Below are 26,404 nucleotides of genomic sequence, written 5' to 3' on the forward strand. Positions count from 1 at the left end.
TCAGTAACTTCCTGTATGCGTTGCATCTGAATAGTCTCCTCCTCCTCCTCCTCCTCACAACAGCAGAGGGAAGCAAGAAGGGCATTGGAGAAAATATTCTACTCAGATCTTGTCATCCAATACCCTCTTCACTTGAATCAAAATACTTCACTCCAGGGCCTTTTCTGAATTCCTCTTTCCTTGATCCCTCACCACCTCACTCCTTTGCCACCTCCTCCAAATCTGTAGGAGAATAAGGTCAGAGAGGAGTGACCCTGGACCTTGTCTTCCAAAACGGTTGAGGAGATAGGATGCAAGGACTTGCAGAAAGACAAGTTGAAATCTGAAGAAGAAACTTCTCACTGGACAATATGCATGGAGGGGAAATGTAGAGTCAACAATATAGGATAAATCATCCCATGATATCACTCTTTTAGAATAATACAACAATCAGAATCATTTGCATTTTAAATTATAATGTTGGTTATTTATCCAGAGCAACTTAGTTAGTGCATTCAACATACACATACCAAGACTTTCACAGAAATGCAATAAAGTCCATTAAAAGGACAAACACACTGAGATATGAAAACATTGTAAGAAAACGCTCTTGAAATATAATTTATTGCACATTTAAAGATAACATAAAGTGGCACAATACCCATTTCAATCCAATTCTGATACACATAAAAAAGAGAAAATAATACTACTTACAAAATCCTCAATCTTCTGATATTGTCCATTTCAAATGATAAATATTTTAGGAATGGTAAACCAGAAACTGCATAGGTTTATAAAACATGTTGGACAGGGAATCAAGAATCTAGTCCTTGGCTTGAAATTATTTGAAAAATGTGTCCCCTATTTTGTCCAACAGATTTGAAAGAAACGTTGTGGTCCATATTTCAAAATATATTAGAATACATTCCAATGCTTTACCTGCAATACAATGGCCTCAAGTTGTCCTTGTCAATGTACCGACAGGTTCAAATATTCAATTGAAATATACAAAAAAGCCTAAGCATCATTTTGCCATGTTTTGACGTTTGTCTACCCCTCACTCAAAGGACAAAAAGCTACATACAGATTATTCAACCCCCCAAAATATGTCAATGTGGGAGGAGGGGGGGTGTAAATGTACCCTATTTACAGTATCAAGGGGCCACAAATCAGCCCTGGCATTTCTACATTTTTTATTTAAAACTTGAGGCCACCATACTGGCACATTTTGTTCCTCAATGCCCCCATTATTGGCCAGATGATCATTTTGCGCAAGAAACCAGTTAGATAGGCCCACTGGGCAAAACAATTGACTGGCCCATCTGGCATTTCCCCCGAAAGTTCGTCTGTGTCATTGCATCATGTTGGGTGAAAGAAAATGGCAGATTTAGAGAAAATAAACAATCAAATAACAGGATCGTCAGTCGTTAATTTTAGAAATATTTAAACCTACATCACTACCACACATTTCGTACTTCTATTATTAGATACTGGGACTCATTTTTAAGTATACATGTCATCATCATATTGATCAAGATTGTTGAACACGGTTTGTTTCTCAGTGAGGAAGTTCTTGATTTCAAAGCAAACCATGGACAGCACTACTTTCTTATTGCTATGTCACAAGTCATCTTGTTTGTGTAAGGTCTTCCATAACTTTAACTGTAATCTAAAGTCTACAGCAGTTCGCCTGAATACTCAATTAACTCCTCTGTACTCTTATTCCTGGTGGGTGAAGGGCATCAACATACCAGTGATGCCCTTCACGGCACTTAAGCGCCTATCAGAGTCCAAAACGTGTGCTTGTACGCACAGCAGTGTTCTAGAATATTGGACCGTTGGCTTTCATACTTTTTCAAATTCTCAGCGCGGCTCAAGCTATTTCTCCAACTGTCAACACATTCAAATGAATAGAGGACTTTGGGTGGTCCGGGCTGAGCGTCCCCCGCTGGCGCTGGTCTCAGAGCCACGAAGCTATGTCACAATGGACGCCGGACTGTCACGTCTCTGTGTCTTTACACTGAATTACGCTTTATGCAGATCTCAAATGATAAGATCCGTATAACTATAAACAATATGGTGAAAATTCAGACCACATGGTGAAGCAATTGCCATATTGTAAAACGTATCTGATTCTTTTAGATCTACAGGAGTGCCCATGGAAGAGTGGTGTAAAGTACTGAAGTTGTTGGGGGGGGTATCTGTACTTTACTAGTTTATATTTGACAACTTTGACTTCCCTACATTCCTAAAGAAAATAATGTACTCTTTACTCCATACATTTTCCTTTACATCCAAAAGTACTCGTTAGATTTTGAATGATTAGCAGTATAGGAGAATGGTCCAAATCACACACTCATCAAGAGACCATCCCTGGTCATCTCTACTGCCTCTGATCTGGCGAACTCACTAAACACAAGGGCTATGTTTGTAAATGATGTCTGAGTGTTGGAGTGTGCCCCTGGCTATCTGTAAATGATGTCTGAGTGTTGGAGTGTGCCCCTGCCTATCTGTAAATGATGTCTGAGTGTTGGAGTGTGCCCCTGGCTATCTGTAAATGATGTCTGAGTGTTGGAGTGTGCCCCTGGCTATCTGTAAATGATGTCTGAGTGTTGGAGTGTGCCCCTGGCTATCTGTAAATGATGTCTGAGTGTTGGAGTGTGCCCCTGGCTATCTGTAAAGAAATAAAAAATATTGTGCCGTCTGGTTTGCTCAATATAAGGAATTTTGAATAATTTGTACTTTTACTTTTGATACTTAAGTATATTTGAGCAATTACATTCACTTTTGATACTTAGGTATATTTAAAACCAAATACTTTTAGACTTTCACTTGAGCCATTTTCTATTAAGGTACAATTACTTTTACTCTTTACTTTTGGGTCCTTTTTCCATCACTGCTGTGGAGTAGGGGCTAGGGCCCTGTTCAAATCCTGTACAAATGCATCCTTCCTTGTTTCCTCCAGTTAAGCACAGGTCAGACTGGATAGGTGTAAGCAAGATTAACACTTTCAACAATCCCACCAATTCTGATCTGTGATTACTTCAAAAGAAGGCAGGAAGGAGATATTAATTTCTGAAGTACTTAAAAACAAGGGCCAGGGTCTCACCTCAGTGCACTCATATGACCCATCTAGACCAGAGAAATCTAATGCATGATCAAGTAGGCAGTTCATCATAGCTTCAAAATGCTACTACTGCTTCTACCCTGGGACCAAACTACTCCTACACAAACAAACAGCAATGAATGCACTATGCAGATTGGCTTCTTGAAAAGGGACGATAGAAAATGCATCCTACTGGGGGTAAATATACAGTATGTGACACCTGCGGTTGAAAAAGACCATCTGACATTGTCGAATCAATACAAAAGAGCAGTATCAGTTGATGGCACAAACATGTGGAAGATTATTCTCCCCCAGAGTCACCTCCCCGTCCCTTATCCAAAAGTAAACACGCATTCTCAAGGTACAGTACAAATACAGACTAGCCAATGATCAAGATCATCCTTATTTGACTAAATACAACAGCATGCTAAATAGCTCTAGAATTAGCTAGAGTTTAAATGATTAAAATCCTCGCTATACAGGTTTCGTCGACTTGGTAGCATACTGTGTCGGGGTGGAAGATAGTCAGTTGAAACATCGTAGGCCGAACCGTTAATGCCAATGAACCGGTATCATAGTCTGTACCACTGGTAGTTACAGACTAGTACATCAGGTTGATTGGTTGCCCATTGAACTACAGGGAGTTCAGGTGTAACAAAAGTGCACTATGTACATGGACAGCAGTACAAATATATATATATATATGGCTTTCATTGGCACAAAATGCAGTAGGCTTCCAGGGCCAGTGCAAATCAGTTGAACTGAACAATGCAAATCAGTAGCCATTTCACATAAGACCAAGTGTCAATTCGGTTTCTTCATTCGAGGTCTTTTGGTTGTCTTTAGCAGTAGAGGTTTAGGATTGCAAAATTCCAGAAATATTCCAAAAAATTCAGAGGGAGTAAGCAGAAAATCCGTAATCCTCCAACTAGGATTTCTGGAAAACCTGGGAATTTAGGGAAAGTTACTGGAATTGTACAAACCTAGTTTTAAGTTCCTGTGTCTTTCTCCTTTGAGACATAACCCTTTGCAGCGTCTCTCAAGAAATATATTTGTCATGTGTCACTCTCAGATCACGCTACATTCCAGTTAAATTAAGGTTGATCAAAATGTACCGGTTGGAAAACACAGAAAGCTACTCTCTGCAGCCCAGATGCTTTTCACCTTGTGAAAACCCAAGGTAAGGGGTTCAAGCAAAAACACGAAAGCTACTCTCTGCAGCCCAGATGCTTTTCACCTTGTGAAAAACCAAGGTAAGGGGTTCAAGCAAAAACACGAAAGCTACTCTCTGCAGCCCAGATGTTTCACCTTGTGAAAACCCAAGGTAAGGGGTTCAAGCAAAAACACGAAAGCTACTCTCTGCAGCCCAGATGCTTTTCACCTTGTGAAAACACAAGGTAAAAGGGGTTCAAGCAAAAACACGAAAGCTACTCTCTGCAGCCCAGATGCTTTTCACCTCGTGAAAACCCAAGGTAAGGGGTTCAAGCAAAAACACGAAAGCTACTCTCTGCAGCCCAGATGTTTCACCTTGTGAAAACCCAAGGTAAGGGGTTCAAGCAAAAACACGAAAGCTACTCTCTGCAGCCCAGATGCTTTTCACCTTGTGAAAACCCAAGGTAAGGGGTTCAAGCAAAAACACGAAAGCTACTCTCTGCAGCCCAGATGTTTCACCTCGTGAAAACACAAGGCATCGCAAGGCAGAAATGAACTGGTACTACAGTTTCAAGAAGGAGCAGAATACAATTTGGAGACACTTATTTAGGGCTGGTTTCCCCAGACACAGATTAAGCCAAGTTTCTCACTAAGAAACACTTTTTTTAACATGCCCTTTGGTCCAGGACTAGGCTTAACGGTGAAACCAGAACCGTTGTTCTGGTTTTTGTTTTGTTGCCGATGCAGAGCTGGGGAGCATCGCTCCGCTTCTTCACCATAACAAAACCAATAACAGTGGCCGTGGTGAAAACAAACATACCAAACGTGCATATTACTGCTGTTCTATCACATGTGCAATAATGTCCAAGGGGGGGGGGATGAGTTTGTTGTTTGCAGTAACTTCTTTGTTGTAATATCACAAACGGCCGTGGCAGTTTCTACTGGATTCCAGCTTTAATCTAGGTCTGGGAAACTAGCCCTTAATGTTGTGTTGCTGGGAGATGTATTAGTTACAATATATCACTAATACATGCATTTTACTGGCTGAGGTTAGATGACAGCATTGACTGTATATACATCATACATACACCTAATGTCCTCCAGATCCATTGAAATAGTCCTAGGCCCTGTTCGGATATCTATAAAATGCATACTTCCTACCTTCCTCCCTTAGTTGAGGTAATCACTGATCTGTAAGTGAGTGGATTGGTGAAGACATGGTTTCCACTCCATTGCTTTCACCAATCTTACCGTGTTAGATTAGTGATATCTGCACTAGAACCTAAAATGACAGCACCGCCCCCTGCAGGTCCCTCTCATTGTCAGTTCAGAACACCAAATCACTCAAACCCTTTTCCCACCACTGAGCTTAGCCGAGCTGTACTGGCCTGGTTTCACATCCACCATAGTGGTATGGTTCGTGACAGTACAGTTTGGGTGAGCACAATAGTGTAACATTTTTGTATAATTCCCCATCCGTCTTTCTGCCTGTGAAGGATTGTGGCAATGTTACGATTTATAAGGGATTTCACAAGTCCAAGGGGCTTTCTAATCAAACATATTATTACTTAATTAGCAAAAAATATTTAGTTGTGGTTCATTACATAAGTAGTGATCATTGGGGATAAAAAAGCCACCTAAATCCCAATTAGAGATGAAAGGGGTTATTATTTAAAGATGCATAGCTTCTAGTGCCAGATTTGATTAGCAAAGATTTAGAGATTGAATTGACCCACACACAGGAATTCACACAGCATTTAACTCATTGTGCACGTTTGCAATCCTTCATATTTGACTGGCTCTCAGTACCCTGCTTATTTCACAAACCACATTAAAAGGAATGCATTTAAGAATGAAAGTTTTGGGGTCCTCAATAAGCCGTTCTAATGATTGTACAACTAAGTCCCAATAATCTCAGGGTGATTGTACAACTAAGTCCCAATAATCTCAGGGTGATTGTACAACTAAGTCCCAATAATCTCAGGGTGATTGTACAACTAAGTCCCAATAATCTCAGGGTGATTGTACAACTAAGTCCCAATAATCTCAGGGTGATTGTACAACTAAGTCCCAATAATCTCAGGGTGATTGTACAACTAAGTCCCAATAATCTCAGGGTGATTGTACAACTAAGTCCCAATAATCTCAGGGTGATTGGACACAACAACAACAAACAGAGCTGTGTTCACCGGACGGGAAAAGGCATGAACAAAGGGGACTTATCCAATAACAAACCCTACATTTTCATTTTCTGTTGCAAAATGTTTTTAAATCGCGAACATGACCCAAGTGCAATTGTACTAGCAGGGAGTCTATTAGCACAAAGTACGCTTGACATCACTTCTATGAGTATACAATGCTGTCATCCGATACATTTCATGTGAAACTGTCTGGGAGCTTTACAACGTTTCAGTTTTATTGACAGAGGAAGAAAGAAAGAAGCAGCATCTTTAGACAACAAAACAAATAAAAACTTTCAAAAATTTCAATGTGAGAGTTGGAGACCTGGAGGAAGCAGCACTAGAGAATACCAGAGAGAGAGGAGGAAATAGAAGAAGAAGGAAGGGAGAGAGAGAGAGGAGGAAATAGACAAAGAAAGGGAGAGAGAGAGAGAAGGAAATAGACGAAGAAATGGAGAGAGGGGAGGAAATAGACAAAGAAAGGGAGAGAGAGAGAGGAGGAAAATATACAAAGAAAGGGAGAGAGAGAGAGAGAGGAGGAAATAGACAAAGAAACGGAGAGAGAGAGAGAGGAGGAAATAGACAAAGAAAGGGAGAGAGAGAGAGAGAGAGAGAGAGGAGGAAATAGACAAAGAAATTGAGAGGGGGAGGAAATAGACAAAGAAAGGGAGAGAGAGAGGAGGAAATAGACAAAGAAAGGGAGAGAGAGAGAGAGAGGAGGAAATAGACAAAGAAATGGAGAGAGAGAGAGAGAGGAGGAAATAGACAAAGAAAGGGGGAGAGAGAGGAGGAAATAAACAAAGAAATGGAGAGAGAGAGAGAGGAGGAAATAGACAAAGAAATGGAGAGAGAGAGGAGGAGGAAATAGACAAAGAAAGGGGGAGAGAGAGAGAGAGGAGGAAATAGACAAAGAAAGGGAGGGAGAGAGAGAGGAGGAAATAGACAAAGAAAGGGGGAGAGAGAGAGAGAGGAGGAAATAGACAAAGAAAGGGAGGGAGAGAGAGGAGGAAATAGACAAAGAAAGGGGGAGAGAGAGAGAGAGGAGGAAATAGACAAAGAAAGGGAGGGAGAGAGAGGAGGAAATAGACAAAGAAAGGGAGAGAGAGAGAGGAGGAAATAGACAAAGAAAGGGAGAGAGAGAGAGGAGGAAATAGACAAAGAAAGGGAGAGAGAGAGAGGAGGAAATAGACAAAGAAAGGGAGAGAGAGAGAGGAGGAAATAGACAAAGAAAGGGAGAGAGAGAGAGAGAGGAGGAAATAGACAAAGAAAGGGAGAGAGAGAGAGGAGGAAATAGACAAAGAAAGGGAGAGAGAGAGAGGAGGAAATAGACAAAGAAAGGGAGAGAGAGGAGGAAATAGACAAAGAAAGGGAGAGAGAGAGAGGAGGAAATAGACAAAGAAAGGGAGGGAGAGAGAGGAGGAAATAGACAAAGAAAGGGAGGGAGAGAGAGAGAGAGAGAGAGGAGGAAATAGACAAAGAAATGGAGAGAGAGAGAGGAGGAAATAGACAAAGAAATGGAGAGAGAGAGAGGAGGAAATAGACAAAGAAAGGGAGGGAGAGAGAGGAGGAAATAGACAAAGAAAGGGAGAGAGAGGAGGAAATAGACAAAGAGAGAGAGAGAGAGAGAGGAGGAAATAGACAAAGAAATGGAGAGAGAGAGAGGAGGAAATAGACAAAGAGAGAGAGAGAGAGAGAGAGGAGGAAATAGACAAAGAAAGGGAGAGAGAGAGAGAGAGAGAGAGAGAGAGAGAGAGAGGAGGAAATAGACAAAGAAAGGGAGAGAGAGGAGGAAATAGACAAAGAAAGGGAGAGAGAGAGAGAGGAGGAAATAGACAAAGAAATGGAGAGAGAGAGAGAGGAGGAAATAGACAAAGAAAGGGAGGGAGAGAGAGGAGGAAATAGACAAAGAAAGGGAGAGAGAGGAGGAAATAGACAAAGAAAGGGAGGGAGAGAGAGGAGGAAAATATACAAAGAAAGGGAGAGAGAGAGAGAGAGGAAATAGACAAAGAAAGGGAGAGAGAGAGAGAGAAATAGACAAAGAAATGGAGAGAGGAGGAAATAGACAAAGAAAGGGAGAGAGAGAGAGGAGGAAATAGACAAAGAAAGGGAGGGAGAGAGAGGAGGAAATAGACAAAGAAATGGAGAGAGGGGAGGAAATAGACAAAGAAAGGGAGAGAGAGAGAGGAGGAAATAGACAAAGAAAGGGAGGGAGAGAGAGGAGGAAATAGACAAAGAAAGGGAGAGAGAGGAGGAAATAGACAAAGAAAGGGAGGGAGAGAGAGGAGGAAATAGACAAAGAAAGGGAGAGAGAGAGAGAGGAGGAAATAGACAAAGAAAGGGAGAGAGAGAGAGAGGAGGAAATAGACAAAGAAAGGGAGGGAGAGAGAGAGGAGGAAATAGACAAAGAAAGGGAGAGAGAGAGAGAGAGAGAGAGAGGAGGAAATAGACAAAGAAAGGGAGAGAAGAGAGAGAGAGAGAGAGGAGGAAATAGACAAAGAAAGGGAGAGAGAGAGAGAGAGAGAGAGGAGGAAATAGACAAAGAAAGGGAGAGAGAGAGAGAGAGAGAGAGAGAGAGAGAGAGAGAGAGAGAGAGAGAGAGAGAGGAGGAAATAGACAAAGAAAGGGAGAGAGAGAGAGAGAGAGAGAGAGAGAGAGGAAATAGACAAGGAAAGGGAGAGAGAGAGAGAGAGAGAGAGAGAGAGAGAGAGGAAATAGACAAAGAAAGGGAGAGAGAGAGAGAGAGAGAGAGAGAGAGGAGAGGAAAATAGACAAAGAAAGGGAGAGAGAGAGAGAGAGGAGGAAATAGACAAAGAAAGGGAGAGAGAGGAGGAAATAGACAAAGAAAGGGAGAGAGAGAGAGAGAGAGAGGAGGAAATAGACAAAGAAAGGGAGAGAGAGAGAGAGAGAGGAGGAAATAGACAAAGAAAGGGAGAGAGAGAGAGAGAGAGAGAGAGAGGAGGAAATAGACAAAGAAAGGGAGAGAGAGAGAGAGAGAGAGGAGGAAATAGACAAAGAAAGGGAGAGAGAGAGAGAGGAGGAAATAGACAAAGAAAGGGAGAGAGAGAGAGAGAGAGAGAGAGAGAGGAGGAAATAGACAAAGAAAGGGAGAGAGAGAGAGAGGAGGAAATAGACAAAGAAAGGGAGAGAGAGAGAGGAGGAAATAGACAAAGAAAGGGAGAGAGAGAGAGAGAGAGAGAGAGAGAGAGAGAGAGAGAGGAGGAAATAGACAAAGAAAGGGAGAGAGAGAGAGAGGAGGAAATAGACAAAGGGAGAAATAGACAAAGGGAGAGTGAGATTTTTGACCTGAGCCCTAGGGCCCTATTTCTGGCCCTATTCCCATAGGGCTCTGGTCAAAAGTAGTGCACTACATGTATGTAGGTAATAGGGAGCCATTTGGTATGCACAAGAGAGAGGAAAAACAGACGGACGTTCCTTCGGCACCGGTGCCACGTTGGCAGCGCTCTGCAAGAGGAGAGGAGGTGGAGAGGTCAGATGCTATGGCTGCTTCTAATTTCTCCAAACTTGCAAGTGTGCACTTGCACACTCCCCCTTGAGGATTACAACAATGAGGGAGACTTCCTCTAGTATAGCCAATGCTTACACTAATCCAATGCTTGACAGGTAGTGCACAAGTGCACACGTTGGGGAAAACTTTGAACGGATTCCGGCCAAAGCCTTTGATGAGAAAGGGACGAGGACAGAGAGGGAGGGTCAAAACAGTGGACATGTTCCATCTCACTATCCTCCGTCCCTCCTTAGGATACTTCGGGTTGAAGTTTCTCCTAGCTACAGATCTAGGATCAGCTTCCCCTCCCCTGATCTTAACCATTAGTGGAGAAAATGCTGAACTGACCCAAGATCAGCATCCAGGGGCAACTGCACCCTACTCCACCTTAGAACACTTACCATATTTCCTCCACAGATCTAGGATCAGCACCTTTCGCATCAGTCCAACCCTCAACCACTATGACAGTCCCCACAAAACCTGTCTTTGTAGCTCCAGGTTAGAAGTCACCCATAACAACAGGTCTAGGATCAGCTACTATTTTCTTCCCACTCCTAAACCAACCTTAACCATAGTCCATTACAGTGGGGAAATAACACAAACCTGACCCATGATCAGGGTGCAGTGAGGGGTAGGCAGCGACATGGGTGGGCATTGGGCAGGGGGGTGGGAAAGTCCATCCATAAGGCCCGGGGTGGAGGGAGATGTCCCTGAGCCTTATAGGTTCTCCCCAGGCTGGTACTGGGGCTCAGTGGAGGTGAAGTAGTCCTCCAGGAAGCCCTGCAGGTACTCGAAGGTGGGCCGCTCCTCTGCGTCCTTCCTCCAGCAGGTGAGCATGAGCTCGTGCATGGAGGCTGGGCACTCAGCAGGGCAGGGCATCCGGTAGCCACGCTCCACCTGATCCAACACCTCCCGGTTCACCATTCCTGAAGACAGTGTATGGAGGGGATAGATAGATAACGAAATAAAGAAATAGAGGGAGAGAAGAGAGAGAAACACGTTCGACAGTGTTTTTCTACAAAACCTGTTCAACTTTTGTACTGCACATGATTCCACTAGGAAATCAAATAATAGCTAAAAATAACATAGCATTCAATCCAACACCCCTAATTTATATTAGAAATAAACACACATAAAAAAGACCAACCCTTCACTTCCTTCTAAGTGCAATTGCATGCAACTCCTCATCTTGGACGACTGTTTAGTCAAAGTATACCATATATGTAAACAAAGTACACTGTATATGTAATCAAAGTATACTGTATATGTAATCAAAGTATACTGTATATGTAATCAAAGTATACTGTATATGTAAACAAAGTATACTGTATATGTAAACAAAGTATACTGTATATGTAATCAATGTATACTGTATATATAAACAAAGTATACATTACTCATCTCATATGTATATACTGTACTCTATATCATCTACTGCATCTTGCCATCTTTATGTAATACATGTATCACTAGCCACTTTAAACTATGGCGCTTTATGTTAATATACCATACATTAATCATCTCGTATTTCTATACTGTACTCAAAATCATCTACTGTATCTTGCCTATGCCGTTCTGTACCATCGCTCATTCATATATCTTTATGTACATATTCTTTATCCCTTTACACTTGTGTGTATAAGGTAGTAGTTATGGAATTGTTAGTTAGATTACTCGTTTGTTATTACTGCATTGTCAGAACTAGAAGCACAAGCATTTCGCTACACTCGCATTAACATCTGCTAACCACGTGTATGTGACAAATACGTTTGATTTGAAGTACAGCGTATATGTAAACCTGAAGAGGCATTGTGTGTCAACACCTTGGTGTTTTATACCTATTGTGAGCAGAGTGTGTAACTACTTGTCTTGATGTTTTCATGAAGAAAAGTCACCGGTACCTGGATATGGGACTCTGCCTTTAGTGGCCAGTTCAGTGAGCAGGACCCCGAATGACCAGACATCTGACTTGATGGTGAAGCGTCCGTAGAGTGCAGCCTCTGGCGCTGTCCACTTAATGGGGAACTTGGCACCTGGGGAAACAAAACCCTGATTGATGACACACTCTGATAAAAGACCATGGTAGCCAAAATGTCACTGTTTTAACTAGAATACATCAATACAAGCCTATTTTCCTAAAAACAAGGCTAGAGTTGAGCCTCTCTACAGTCTCTGCCAAATGGAAACCTTTCACAGAGTCAGAATTAGTACATTTTCCTGAAGTTATTCAGGCCCTTTATTACAAAGTCTGCATCTAACAACTTTAAAAACAATAAACACAAGTCATCAAGAGACCAGGTGAAGCAGGGGTCCTCCAAAACAGGCTTAGGACAAACATTACATAGAGATATTGGACCCAGACCAGAGCAGAACCCTGTCTGGCAATGTACACATTATCTTCTATGAGGAGGGGGCGGCAGGCTAAAGTTGTCCACTTTACACACCGAGACCAGTTGGAAAGAAAACCAGGATAAACAGGGGTCCTCCAAGACCAGGATAAACAGGGGTCCTCCAAGACCAGGATAAACAGGGGTCCTCCAAGACCAGGATAAACAGGGGTCCTCCAAGACCAGGATAAACAGGGGTCCTCCAAGACCAGGATAAACAGGGGTCCCCCAAGACCAGGATAAACAGGGGTCCTCCAAGACCAGGATAAACAGGGGTCCTCCAAGACCAGGATAAACAGGGGTCCTCCAAGAACAGGATAAACAGGGGTCCTCCAAGACCAGGATAAACAGGGGTCCTCCAAGACCAGGATAAACAGGGGTCCTCCAAGACCAGGTTTAGGACACACAACTACAGATTTGGCCTTGACTGAAGCCTTACCCTGTCTGTCAGTGTACTGAAGCCTTACCCTGTCTGTCAGTGTACTGAAGCCTTACCCTGTCTGTCAGTGTACTGAAGCCTTACCCTGTCTGTCAGCAGTGTACTGAAGCCTTACCCTGTCTAGCAGTGTACTGAAGCCTTACCCTGTCTGTCAGTGTACTGAAGCCTTACCCTGTCTGTCAGTGTACTGAAGCCTTACCCTGTCTGTCAGTGTACTGAAGCCTTACCCTGTCTAGCAGTGTACTGAAGCCTTACCCTGTCTAGTAGTGTACTGAAGCCTTACCCTGTCTAGCAGTGTACTGAAGCCTTACCCTGTCTAGCAGTGTACTGAAGCCTTACCCTGTATAGCAGTGTACTGAAGCCTTACCCTGTCTAGCAGTGTACTGAAGCCTTGCCCTCTCTAGCAGTGTACTCGTTGACTGAAGCCTTGCCCTCTCTAGCAGTATACTCGTTGACTGAAGCCTTACCCTGTCTAGCAGTGTACTCGTTGACTGAAGCCTTGCCCTGTCTAGCAGTGTACTCGTTGACTGAAGCCTTGCCCTCTCTAGCAGTGTACTCGTTGACTGAAGCCTTGCCCTCTCTAGCAGTGTACTCGTTGACTGAAGCCTTACCCTGTCTAGCAGTGTACTCGTTGACTGAAGCCTTACCCTGTCTAGCAGTGTACTCGTTGTCCTCTATGAGGCGGGCCAAACCGAAGTCGGCCACTTTACATGCCAGGTTGTCCCCGACCAGGATGTTGGCAGCCCTGAGGTCTCTGTGGACGTAGTTCATTCTCTCTACGTATGCCATCCCTGCTGCAATCTATACACACACAGAGACACGGAGAGAGAGAGAGACACAGCGAGAGAGAAAGAAACACGGCGAGAGAGAGAGAGACACAGTGAGAGAGAGAGAGACACAGCGAGAGAGAGAGAGACAGACACAGCGAGAGAGAGAGAGACAGACACAGCGAGAGAGAGAGAAACAGCGAGAGAGAGAGAAACAGCGAGAGAGAGACACAGCGAGAGAGAGAGACACAGCGAGAGAGAGAGACACAGCGAGAGAGAGAGAGACACGGAGAGAGAGAGACACGGAGAGAGAGAGAGACAGCGAGAGAGACAGCGAGAGAGAGAGACACGGAGAGAGAGACACGGAGAGAGAGAGAGACAGCGAGAGAGACAGCGAGAGAGACAGCGCGAGAGAGAGACACGGGGAGAGAGAGAGACAGCGAGAGAGAGAGACACGGGGAGAGAGAGAGACACGGGGAAAGAGAGAGACACGGGGAGAGAGAGAGACACGGAGAGAGAGAGACAGGGAGAGAGAGGGAGACACAGCGAGAGAGAGAGACACGGGGAGAGAGAGAGAGACACAGAGAGAGAGAGAGACACGGAGAGAGAGAGAGACACAGAGAGAGAGAGACACGGAGAGAGAGAGAGACACAGCGAGAGAGAGAGACACAGCGAGAGAGAGAAAGAAAATTCGGAGTAAAATTGAACAAAAGAGGAGAAAAACTTCAAATCAACTGAAATAAGACCATTATGCCAAAAGGTATTGAACATTGTAGCGTTTGTCCCACCTGAGATGCCATATCCACTAACTGGGGTAGACGTAGCAGCTTGCCCGTGTCGCCTTTCAGGAAGTCCAACAGGCTACCTATGGGAGCGACAGTGTTATCAGAATACTGAGAGAAAGAGAGAGAAGGCAGGAGAAAGGGAACACAAGAACAATGTGTGTGTGTGTGTGTGTGTGTGTGTGTGTGTGTGTGTGTGTGTGTGTGTGTGTGTGTGTGTGTGTGTGTGTGTGTGTGTGTGTGTGTGTGTGTGTGTGTGTGTGTGTGTGTGTGTGTGTGTGTGTGTGTGTGTGTGTGTGTGTGTGTGTGCGCATACACACGTGAAGACCAGCCTGGACCACAGCCCATGTAGTCAGCGATGATGATGATGATGATGATGATTGCTCTACTGTTACCTTGGCTCATGTACTCGGTGACGATGTAGATGGGTTCCTCAGACACCACGGCGTAGAGCTGCACCAGTTTCTCGTGTCTCAGCTTCTTCATGACCTGGGCTTCCTGGAGGAAGGCCTCTGGGGACATAGTACCCGTCTTCAGGGTCTTGATGGCCACCCGCGTTGTACCATTCCATGTCCCTAGAAACACAGTAGCCATGGGTCAGAGTATCCAGAGTACCTAGCCAACGAAGCTAAAGGAGTACACAGGACAGCCCATGGAACAGACCCACGTTTCTGCCACAACTAACTACACAGTCCTTACATTAAGTTATAGTTGAAATACATGAAGTTGGAATAAAGGTGTCTGTTAAAAGACTATTTATTATTCATCTATACTTCAAAAAACAGTGTGTGTGTGTGTGTGTGTGTGTCTTACCCATCCAGACCTCTCCGAAGCAGCCCTGGCCCAGTTTGAGGTCGAGGTGGAGGGACTCCCGGGATATCTCCCAGGCGTCGCGGGCCAGGCCCTGGGTCTGAGGCTTCAGCATCGGACACACCTCTGTCAGACAGTGGCACAGTCCATCCGCATGCTCTGTGGTTCGGTACGGGAAGACAGAGCGAGGCATACGGTCACCGCCTAGACAACTGGAACTGTTCACCCTTGTTAACACTATCCACCTAGACAGTTGTTTTGGGTTTTCTGAGAGATTGGCACATCTGACAAGTGTCAGAAATGTGTTTGGCCTCCCGAGTGGCGCAGCTGTCTTAAGGCACTGCATCGCAGTGCTAGAGGTGTCACTACAGACCCGGGTTCGATCCCAGGCTGTGTCGCAGCCGGCCGCGATCGGTAGACCCATGAGGCGGCGCACAATTGGCCCAGCGTCATCCGGGTTAGGGGAAGGTTTGGCTGGCCGGGATGTCCCCATCAAGCCCTAGCAACTCGTGGCGGGCCGGGCGCATGCACGCTGACATTGGTCACCAGGTGTACGGTGTTTCCTCCGACACATTGGTGCGGCTGGCTTCCGGGTTAAACGAGCAGTGTGTCAAGAAGCAGTGCGGCTTGTCAGTTTCGTGTTTTGGAGCACGCATGACTCTTGACCTTTGTCTCTCCCGAGTTCGTATCGGAGTTGCAGCGATGGGCCAGACTAACTACCAATTGGATACCATGAAATTGGGGAGAAAAAGGGGTAAAAGTTTCAAATAAAGACTTGTGTTCAATATTCTTATTGAGTTATTCTGTCTGTGTCGTCTGTATTCGGTTTCACTTTGATGTATTATTGACAAAGACACTGCGTACCATGTATCAAAAATGATATATTTAAAATATACAGTTGGGTCGGAAATTATTGACAGCCTTGATAAAAATGAGCAAAAATCACAATACAAAATAAATAATTCAAATCCTCAGCTTTACTGTTTGCAAAAAACCTTGGGAATTATATTTTTTAATACAATTAATCATAGAAAAATATTTTGTTTAACATATAAACAATACCTCCCCTTGCAAGAATTACAAAACTGAGCCTTTTTCTAAAATGTTTAATGAGGTTGGAGAACACATTCGGAGGGATCTTGGACCATTCCGCCATACAGAATCTTTCCAGAACCTTGATATCCTTGATATGTCTGTACCTCTTCAATCCAAACCACAGGTTTTCAATGGGGTTCAAGTCCGGAGACAGATAGCCATTGCACTTTACACTAATTGGGAAACGGTTGTGAAACAGAACGACTGAATTGCTCAAACCATGCCCTTGACTTTACACCATATTACAGTACATGAACAAATAAACACCAAAACATTCACTTAAATTTTGGTGTTACTGGCTGTATAATAATCATGCTTGTAAGCATCTATTAACATATAAGGTGCTAATATAATACGTTACTCACCGTGACAGTAATGGACCAGCGTGTTACTCACTATGACAGTAACATACCAGGGGGTTACTCACCGTGACAGTAACATACCAGGGGGTTACTCACCATGACAGTAACAGACCAGCTGGTTACTCACTGCGACAGTAACATACCAGCTGGTTACTCACTGCGACAGTAACAGACCAGCTGGTTACTCACTGCGACAGTAACATACCAGCTGGTTACTCAGTGCGACAGTAACATACCAGCTGGTTACTCACTGCGACAGTAACATACCAGTTGGTTACTCACTGCGACTGTAACATACCAGCTGGTTACTCACTGCGACAGTAACAGACCAGTTGGTTACCCACTGCGACAGTAACAGACCAGTTGGTTACTCACTGCGACAGTAACAGACCAGTTGGTTACTCACTGCGACAGTAACAGACCAGCTGGTTACTCACTGCGACAGTAACAGACCAGCTGGTTACTCACTGCGACAGTAACAGACCAGCTGGTTACTCACTGCGACAGTAACAGACCAGTTGGTTACTCAGTAACAGACCAGCTGGTTACTCACTGCGAGAGTAACAGACCAGTTGGTTACTCACTGCGACAGTAACAGACCAGCTGGTTACTCACTGCGACAGTAACAGACCAGCTGGTTACTCACTGCGACAGTAACAGACCAGCTGGTTACTCACTGCGACAGTAACAGACCAGTTGGTTACTCACTGCGACAGTAACAGACCAGCTGGTTACTCACTGCGACAGTAACAGACCAGCTGGTTACTCACTGCGTCAGTAACATACCAGCTGGTTACTCACTGCGACAGTAACATACCAGCTGGTTACTCACTGCGACAGTAACAGACCAGTTGGTTACTCACTGCGACAGTAACATACCAGCTGGTTACTCACTACGACAGTAACATACCAGTTGGTTACTCACTGTGACAGTAACATACCAAATGGTTACTCACTCGACAGTAACAGACCAGTTGGTTACTCAGACCAGCTGGTTACTCACTGCGACAGTAACAGATCAGCTGGATACTCACTGCGACAGTAACAGACCAGTTGGTTACTCACTGCGACAGTAACAGACCAGCTGGTTACTCACTGCGACAGTAACATACCAGCTGGTTACTCACTGCGACAGTAACAGACCAGCTGGTTACTCACTGCGACAGTAACAGATCAGCTGGTTACTCACTGCGACAGTAACAGACCAGCTGGTTACTCACTGCGACAGTAACAGACCAGTTGGTTACTCACTGCGAGAGTAACAGACCAGTTGGTTACTCACTGCGACAGTAACAGACCAGCTGGTTACTCACTGCGACAGTAACAGATCAGCTGGTTACTCACTGCGAGAGTAACAGACCAGTTGGTTACTCACTGCGACAGTAACAGACCAGCTGGTTACTCACTGCGACAGTAACAGATCAGCTGGTTACTCACTGCGACAGTAACAGACCAGCTGGTTACTCACTGCGACAGTAACAGACCAGCTGGTTACTCACTGCGTCAGTAACATACCAGCTGGTTACTCACTGCGACAGTAACATACCAGCTGGTTACTCACTGCGCCAGTAACAGACCAGCTGGTTACTCACTGAGACAGTAACAGACCAGTTGGTTACTCACTACGACAGTAACATACCAGCTGGTTACTCACTGCGATAGTAACATACCAGCTGGTTACTCACTGCGCCAGTAACAGACCAGCTGGTTACTCACTGAGACAGTAACAGACCAGTTGGTTACTCTCCGCGACAGTAACAGACAAGCGGTTTACTCACTATGATAGTGGTAGACCAGCTGCTGCAGGCTACTGAACTGGGTGCGTGAGGTGATGTAGAAACCACCGCTGTCTAGCTTGCGTATCTTGTAATGTTTGACGTTGAGACCTTTGGTGTTGTCGTAGTCCAACACGGACAGGCAGTAGGCTCCTGTGCAGAAAAATAGAATTACAAAATAATTTTATACATTGTCTGTATCATCTCTCTGCTTCTGTGTGTGTGGAAGGAGTAATGTGTGGGTCAAAACCAGTTAACTTCAAGTTTGAATGGATCACCTGGACATCTGTAGTAGTCATACTCCAATCCAGCTAGTTACGCATCTAGTGTTCCACACTACACACATTAGCACACTGCATGTTCACAGCATAAACTACACCACATGACCTCATTACCCTCAAACTCAACTCTGGACCTACAAGTCAGTTTCACTGCATTTCTGTCATTGTTTAGGGGAGAGGGACAAAGTGCCTCTTCAACCGTTTGGTGGGTTCATTCCGTGTTCAAATTTACTACTTCACAATAAAAAGAGGAAACTTCAACAAGTAATTTGACAATAATGTCACAGTGCTTCTACTCCACGTCTAAAATGTCTGTCGCTCTCTGAGGGGTTCTTCTCACCCTTGGTGGTCTCGCTCTCTCGGACCAGGAAGGTGCCTCGTCGGTTCTGTAAACTCAAAAGGAGCCTCTCTGAGTCGCGCCGAGTTATTTTCCCAAAATACCACCTGTGAAAGTGGGCCAGAGTGAGTGAGAAAGAACAGTGAGAACCTGCCACTGAGCAAAGTGGCATTGCACTCCAAAAGCATAGTTGGGTCACGTATTCAGACCTAAAAAAAAGTGTCACGTCAACGAGTCCACGTTCCAGTGGTATTGTGTCGATCCAGCTTTATTAGCACATAAATTTGGTGGGGAAATTATGCAGTGCTTATCTTTTCCAACATATTTTTGATTGTGGCATATAGGTGGATCTACAAAACAGATGGTCTGGGACATGGAGTTATGCCATCAGAAGGCCACTTTTGAGAAATGAAAATGCCTAACAAACTGTGATTTTGGAGGGAAACTGTCCCTTTAATATCCTTATGGAGCACCACTGAAGTACATCTGAAGTACATCTGAGACCAGGGTGTTTTACTATCCAGATGGGTTTGTCCATAATCATACATCTTAGAGAGAGTTTGGCCAATGTTATTAAAGCTGGATGCCATGCTGCGTCTTCTAGGGTTGCAACACTCTAGTAACAAAATTCCCAGGTTTTTCCAGAAATCCTGGTTGGAGGATTACACATTTCTTTCTAATTCCTTGAATCTGCCAACCAAAATTTCTGGAAAAACTGGGAATATAGGCAAAGTTACTAGCATTTTGCAACCCTAGCTCCATCTCAGCATTCTAAACCCACAGCTGTTTCCAAAAAAAAAGTATACATTTTATAACTTGATAAAAACAGGAAAGATCGAGATAAATAAAATAAAAAAGTTGATGTACTCTTCTGCTTGAATGGAGTCAGAGGGGGCCACATAGTTGCTGGGGATGTAACCGCTTTCTCCGGTAGTCAGAGACCGAGCCAGCCACCAGTCCCCTTCCCTGCAGCGAGACAGAGGAGAGAAGGAGGTGATGACAGGGTTATTGACTTGGACAACCAGAAGCCCTCCCTGGGTTCATTCAGAGTACTAACTGGTCACTCACATCAGATAGACACATTTGACCGTGGTTGAAGCCTAAAAACAGCCCTGGGAGTAAACCAGTGGAGGACACTGTGTGCTCACACCATGACATTCATAGGATCAAAAATATCTTAACCTCTCTTGACTAAATAATCATTTAAAAAACAGGGAAACCAAGTGAAAACAATGACAAAACGTACTTCACACACTGTCATTTTGCCTTTGAGTTCATAAGCACAAATGGTTTGGTTTGTTGTAGGTTGAGCTGACACACATCACCTCAGTGCACACTGAGGAAAAACGGGGTTGATCGGGAAGAGGAAAGGTGACGAGAAGTTAAGACAGGGGGATCAGAAAGATTAGTTCACTGACCTGAAGCTGTACTTTCTCCTAAGAGAAACCATGAAGCATGAGAGAGGGAAATAACAGACAGCAGAGAACATCAAAAACACACAGAAAGAAATGCAGCAAACAGCAGAGCACACAAGACCAGACCATAGAACAGTAGCATCAACTAACTGTGTGTGTGTGATTATATATATACACACTCACAGTTGAAGTAAGCAGTTTACATACACCTGAACCAAATACATTTCAAATCAGTTTTTCACAATTCCTGACATTTAATCCAAGTAAAAATTATCTGTCTTGGTTCAATTAGGATCACCACTTTATTTTAAGAATATGAAATGTCAGAATAATGGTAGAGAAAATTATTTATTTCAGCTTTTATTTCTTTCATCACATTCCCAGTGGGTCAGAAGTTTATATACATTCAATTAGTATTTGGTGGCATTGCGTTTAAAATTGTTTAACTTGGGTCAAATGTTTTGGGTACCCTTCCACAAGATTCCCACAATAAGTTGGGTGAATTTTGGCCCATTCCTCCTGACAGAGCTGGTGTAACTGAGTCAGGTTTGTAGGCCTCCTTGCTCGCACACCTTCAGTTCTGCCTACAAATTTTCTATAGGATTGAGGTCAGGGCTTTGTGATGGCCACTCCAATACCTTGACCTTGTTGTCCTTAAGCCATTTTGCCACAACTTTGGAAGTATGCTTGGGGTCATTGTCCATTTGGAAGACCCATTTGCGATCAAGCTTTAACTTGGTCAAGACTGATGTCTTGAGATGTTGCTTTAATATCTCCACATCCATTTCCCCCCCTCATGATGCCATCTACTTTGTGAAGTGCACCAGTCCCTCCTGCAGCAAAGCACCCCCAGAACATGATGCTGCTACCCCAGTGCTTCACGGTTGGGAGGGTATTCTTCGGCTTGGAAGCCTCCCCCTTTTTCCTCCAAACATAACAATGGTCATTATGGCCAAACAGTTCTATTTTTGTTTCATCAGACCAGAGGACATTTATCCAAAAAGTACGATCTTTGTCCCCATGTGCAGTTGCAAACAGTAGTCTGGCTTTTTTATGGCGGTTTTGGAGCAGTGGCTTCTTCCTTGCTGAGCGGCCCTTCAGGTTATGTCGAAATAGGACTCGTTTTACTCTGGATATAGATACTTTTGTACCCGTTTCCTCCAGCATCTTCACAAGGTCCTTTGCTGTTGTTCTGGGATTGATTGACATTTTTCATACCAAAGTACTTTCATCTCTTGGAGACAGAACATGTCTCCTTCCTGAGCGGTATGATGGCTGTGTGGTCCCATGGTGGTTATACTTGCGTACTATTGTTTCTACAGAGGAACGTGGCACCTTCAGGCATTTGGAAATTGCTCCAAGGATGAACCAGACTTGTGGAGGTCTACATTTTTTTCTGAGGTCTTAGCTGATTTCTTTTGGTTTTCCCATGATGTCAAGCAGAGTCACTGAGTTTGAAGGTAGGCCTTGAAATACATCTACAGGTACACCTCCAATTGACTCAAATGATGTCAATTAGCCTATCAGAAGCTTCTAAAGCCATGACATAATTTTCTGGAATTTTCCAAGCTGTTTAAAGGCACTGTCAACTTAGTGTATGTAAACTTCTGACCAACTGGAATTGTGATACAGTGAATTATAAGTGAAATAATCTGTCTGTTAACAACCGTTGGAAAAATGACTTCCTAACCGACTTGCCAAAACTATAGTTTGTTAACAAGAAATTTGTGGAGTGGTTGAAAAACTAGTTTTAATGACTCCAACCTCAGTGTATGTAAACTTCCGACTTCAACTGTATGTGTGTGTGTGTGTGTGTGTGTGTGTGTGTGTGTGTGTGTGTGTGTGTGTGTGTGTGTGTGTGTGTGTGTGTGTGTGTGTGTGTGTGTGTGTGTGTGTGTGTGTGTGTGTGTGTGTGTGTGTGTGTGTGTGTGTGTGTGTAAAACAGGCAGAGACCATCCTGTACCTAACTCCCACATGGCCTGACCTGAAATGTATGTTTTGAAACGGTGCATTTTAAAATGTCTTCCTATAGTGAGCTGTGAACCGTCTTCCTGTAATCCAACTCTGTTGTATCTAAATAGGCTCATTGGGTGACATATCTGGGTATGACGTATTCTCTCCTGTTGCATCCAAAATACCCAGTGATGGAACAAATACTTTTTTGGAAACAAACTGGCTTGTGTCTGTCAGAGTGATGCTTTTGGAAAGGACAAACTTGAACTATTAGATCAACAGTAGAAGGGCTAGAATCAGGATTGCGTCCATTAGGGCACGCAACAGAAAACATTTTTACAGCAGTAGTGCCTCACTGTTTCAGTTTGTTTTCCTTCGTTTGGTGCCTAATGAACATGACCTGACAAGGTTGCCCTTGTAAGATCTGAAAACATTTGTAGTAATGTTGTACACAGCAGATGGGGCGACAGAAAGGGGACAGACAGTGTTGTTTGGCTAACAGGAATTATGAATAAGTCAGCACTCACTGTGACTGTATGTGTACAGTGTGCATGCTTGTGTGTCCACACGGTGTGTGTTTGGGTTTGTCTTCGTCTGGATGAGTGTGTGTGTCTAGGTGAGAGTACATGGCGGACATGTAGTATCTAAACAGGGAGACGATGGAGTGGGCATCTCCTTACGTGTTGTTGATGATCTGCAGCCGCTCGCCTTTCTTGAAGGTCAGGTCTGAGGCAGTCCGTGATTCATAGTCATAGAGTGCCACAAATGTAGTGACACCTCCTACAGGATGGACACACACACACACACACACACGCACACAAAATGTTAGAGATAGGAGAGTTTTGGGCTAACACACATGCAGCTGAGGATTGGCATCTCTCAAGGCAAAGTACAGTATCCTCTTTTTGTAATACACTATATTCATCTAGAACTACGAGTACCTTCAGAGTGTATCCAGACCTATTCAGATATTTTCCATACTTTGTTACGTTACAGGCTTATTCTAAAATTGATTAAATTATATTTTTTCCTCAATCTACACACAATACCCCATACTGACAAAGTGAAAAAGAGAAAGACCTTATTTACATAAGTATTCAGACCCTTTACGATGAGACTTGAAATTGAGCTCAGGTGCATCCTCTTTCCATTGATCATCCTTGAGATGTTTCTACAACTTGACTGGAGTCTACCAGTGATAAATTAAATTGATTGGGCATGACTTGGATAGGAACAAACACACACACACACCTATATTAGGTCCCACAGTTGACAGTGCATGTCAGAGCAAAAACCAAGTCATGAGCTTGAGGGAATTGCCCGTAGAGCTCAGAGACAGGATTGTACCCAGGCACAGATCTGGGGAAGGGTACCAAAACCTTTCTGCAGCATTGAAGGTCCCCAAGAACACAGTGGCCTACATCATTCTTAAATGGAAGAAGTTTGAAACCACCAAGACTCGTCCTAGAGCTGGCCGCCCGGCCAAATTGAGCAATCGGGGAGAAGGGCCTTGGTCAGGGAGGTGACCAAGAACCCGATGTTCACTCTGACAGAGCTCCAGACTTCCTTTGTGGAGATGGGAGAACCTTCCAGAAGGGCAGCCATCTCTGTAGCACTCCACCAATCAGGCCTTTCTTTATGGTAGAGTGGTCATGGAGGAAGCCACTCCTCAGTAAAAAGGCACATGACAGCCCACTTGGAGTTTGCCAAAAGGCACCTAAAGGACCCTTAGACCATGAGAAACAAGATGCTCTGTTCTGATGAAATGCTTGGCCTGAATGCCAAGCGTCGCGTCTGGAGGTACCCTGGCACCATCCCTACAATGAAGCATGGCGGTGGCAGCAACATGGTGTGGGGAGGTTTTTCAGCGGCACGGACTGGGAGACTATTTAGGATCGAGGGAAAGATGAACGGAGCAAAGTACAGAGAGATCCTTGATGAAAACCTGCTCCAGAGCACTCAGGACCTCAGACTGGGACGAACGTTCACATTCCAATAGGACAACGAGGCTAAGCACACAGCCAAGGAGTGGCTTCGAGACAAGCCTCTGAATGTCCTTGAGTGGCCCAGCCAGATCCCAGACTTAAAACTGATCGTGCATTTCTGGAGAGACCAAACAGCTGTACAGCAACACTCCCCATCTAGCCTGACAAAGCTTGAAAGGATCTGCAGAGAAGAATGGGAGAAACGACTGAAATAGGCAGTAGGATAATCAGCTCTGTTGCCAAAACACTTAAATATTTGTCTCAATTCATTTCAATTTAATGTTTTGGCATTCACATCTTAGAATATTACATTGTTGGCTTTTGCACCCTGCCAAAATAAAAACAACTACAGGAAACATTGGGCTGTCTAATCCAATGTACATTTCCTGGAAAGAGATACTGGCATTGACATTAGGGATGCCTAATGTCCTTGACGGTCACAACATCTATAGTTTCTCAGCTTTCCCTTTATAACGAGCACCTGGTTTGGACCAGGGAATCTTTGATTGGTTAATTAGACGTCGGGGGGGACTCTAGCCAGTAGAAAATCCCAGAAATGAAAATGCAACCAATCACTTTACAGGAGACGCAAAATAATGATTGACCATCTGGTCTAGACACACCATAGTGTCATGTCAGGTCTGTAAGAGTCTTCAAGATCAAACTGAAGACGGACTTGGCACTCCTGGAGACGGGCTTGGCATTCCTTGGAGACGGGCTTGCCACTCCCTGGAGACGGGCTTGGCACTCCCTGGAGACGGGCTTGGCACTCCCTGGAGACGAGCTTGGCACTCCCTGGAGACGGGCTTGGCATTCCCTGGACACGGGCTTGGCACTACCTGGACACGGGCTTGGCACTCCCTGGACACGGGCTTGGCACTACCTGGAGACGGGCTTGGCATTCCCTGGAAACGGGCTTGGCACTTCTTGGACACGGGCTTGGCACTCCCTGGACACGGGCTTGGCATTCCCTGGACACGGGCTTGGCACTACCTGGACACGGGCTTGGCACTCCCTGGACACGGGCTTGGCACTCCCTGGACACGGGCTTGGCATTCCCTGGACACGGGCTTGGCACTCCCTGGAGATGTGCTTGGCACTACCTGGAGATGTGCTTGGCACTACCTGGAGATGTGCTTGGCACTACCTGGAGATGTGCTTGGCACTACCTGGAGATGTGTTTGGCACTACCTGGAGATGAGCTTGGCACTACCTGGAGATGTGCTTGGCACTACCTGGAGATGTGCTTGGCACTACCTGGAGATGTGCTTGGCACTACCTGGAGACGGGCTTGGCACTACCTGGAGACGGGCTTGGCACTCCCTGGACACGGGCTTGGCACTCCCCGGAGATGTGCTTGGCACTACCTGGAGACGGGCTTGGCACTCCCTGGACACGGGCTTGGCACTCCCTGGACACGGGCTTGGCACTCCCTGGAGATGTGCTTGGCACTACCTGGAGACGGGCTTGGCACTCCCTGAACACGGGCTTGGCACTCCCTGGAGATGTGCTTGGCACTACCTGGAGACGGGCTTGGCACTACCTGGAGACGGGCTTGGCACTACCTGGAGATGTGCTTGGCACTCCCTGGACACGGGCTTGGCACTACCTGGAGATGTGCTTGGCACTACCTGGACACGGGCTTGGCACTACCTGGAGATGTGCTTGGCACTCCCTGGACACGGGCTTGGCACTACCTGGAGATGTGCTTGGCACTACCTGGAGACGGGCTTGGCACTCCCTGGAGACGGGCTTGGCACTCCCTGGAGACGGGCTTGGCACTACCTGGAGACGGGCTTGGCACTCCCTGGACACGGGCTTGGCACTACCTGGAGATGTGCTTGGCACTACCTGGTGACGGGCTTGGCACTCCCTGGAGACGGGCTTTGCACTCCCTGGAGACGGGCTTGGCACTCCCTGGAGACGGGCTTGGCACTCCCTGGAGACGGGCTTGGCACTACCTGGAGACGGGCTTGGCACTACCTGGAGACGGGCTTGGCACTCCCTGGAGATGGGCTTGGCACTACCTGGAGACGGGCTTGGCACTCCCTGGAGATGGGCTTGGCACTACCTGGAGACGGGCTTGGCACTCCC

At 45.1% G+C, this 26,404-nt stretch overlaps 1 protein-coding gene across 4 annotated transcripts in view; it reads right to left on the reverse strand.

Annotated features, from left to right (window-relative positions):
• Positions 1–584: 584 nt before the first annotated feature.
• Positions 585–26,404, reverse strand: part of LOC124026041 (proto-oncogene tyrosine-protein kinase Src-like) — a 47,968-nt gene continuing 22,148 nt past the window's right edge. For 2 of the 4 annotated variants that reach the window (XM_046339236.1, XM_046339223.1), the window contains exons 3-13: positions 23,006–23,105; positions 20,376–20,393; positions 19,825–19,923; positions 18,961–19,064; positions 18,343–18,492; positions 15,111–15,266; positions 14,693–14,872; positions 14,304–14,380; positions 13,396–13,549; positions 11,824–11,955; positions 9,645–10,848 (exon numbers count right to left, since the gene is read on the reverse strand). In XM_046339236.1, the coding sequence (XP_046195192.1) occupies positions 10,640–10,848; positions 11,824–11,955; positions 13,396–13,549; positions 14,304–14,380; positions 14,693–14,872; positions 15,111–15,266; positions 18,343–18,492; positions 18,961–19,064; positions 19,825–19,923; positions 20,376–20,393; positions 23,006–23,105 (1,379 nt within the window). In that variant the 3' untranslated portion in view covers positions 9,645–10,639. Of the gene's footprint in view, positions 2,022–9,644; positions 10,849–11,823; positions 11,956–13,395; positions 13,550–14,303; positions 14,381–14,692; positions 14,873–15,110; positions 15,267–18,342; positions 18,493–18,960; positions 19,065–19,824; positions 19,924–20,375; positions 20,394–23,005; positions 23,106–26,404 lie in introns of those variants that run through there. The other 2 variants (XR_006837253.1, XM_046339230.1) reach the window with 2 other exon arrangements.

This window comes from Oncorhynchus gorbuscha, linkage group LG03 (genome assembly GCF_021184085.1).
Source record: "Oncorhynchus gorbuscha isolate QuinsamMale2020 ecotype Even-year linkage group LG03, OgorEven_v1.0, whole genome shotgun sequence".
NCBI classification, from domain to species: Eukaryota; Metazoa; Chordata; class Actinopteri; order Salmoniformes; family Salmonidae; genus Oncorhynchus; species Oncorhynchus gorbuscha.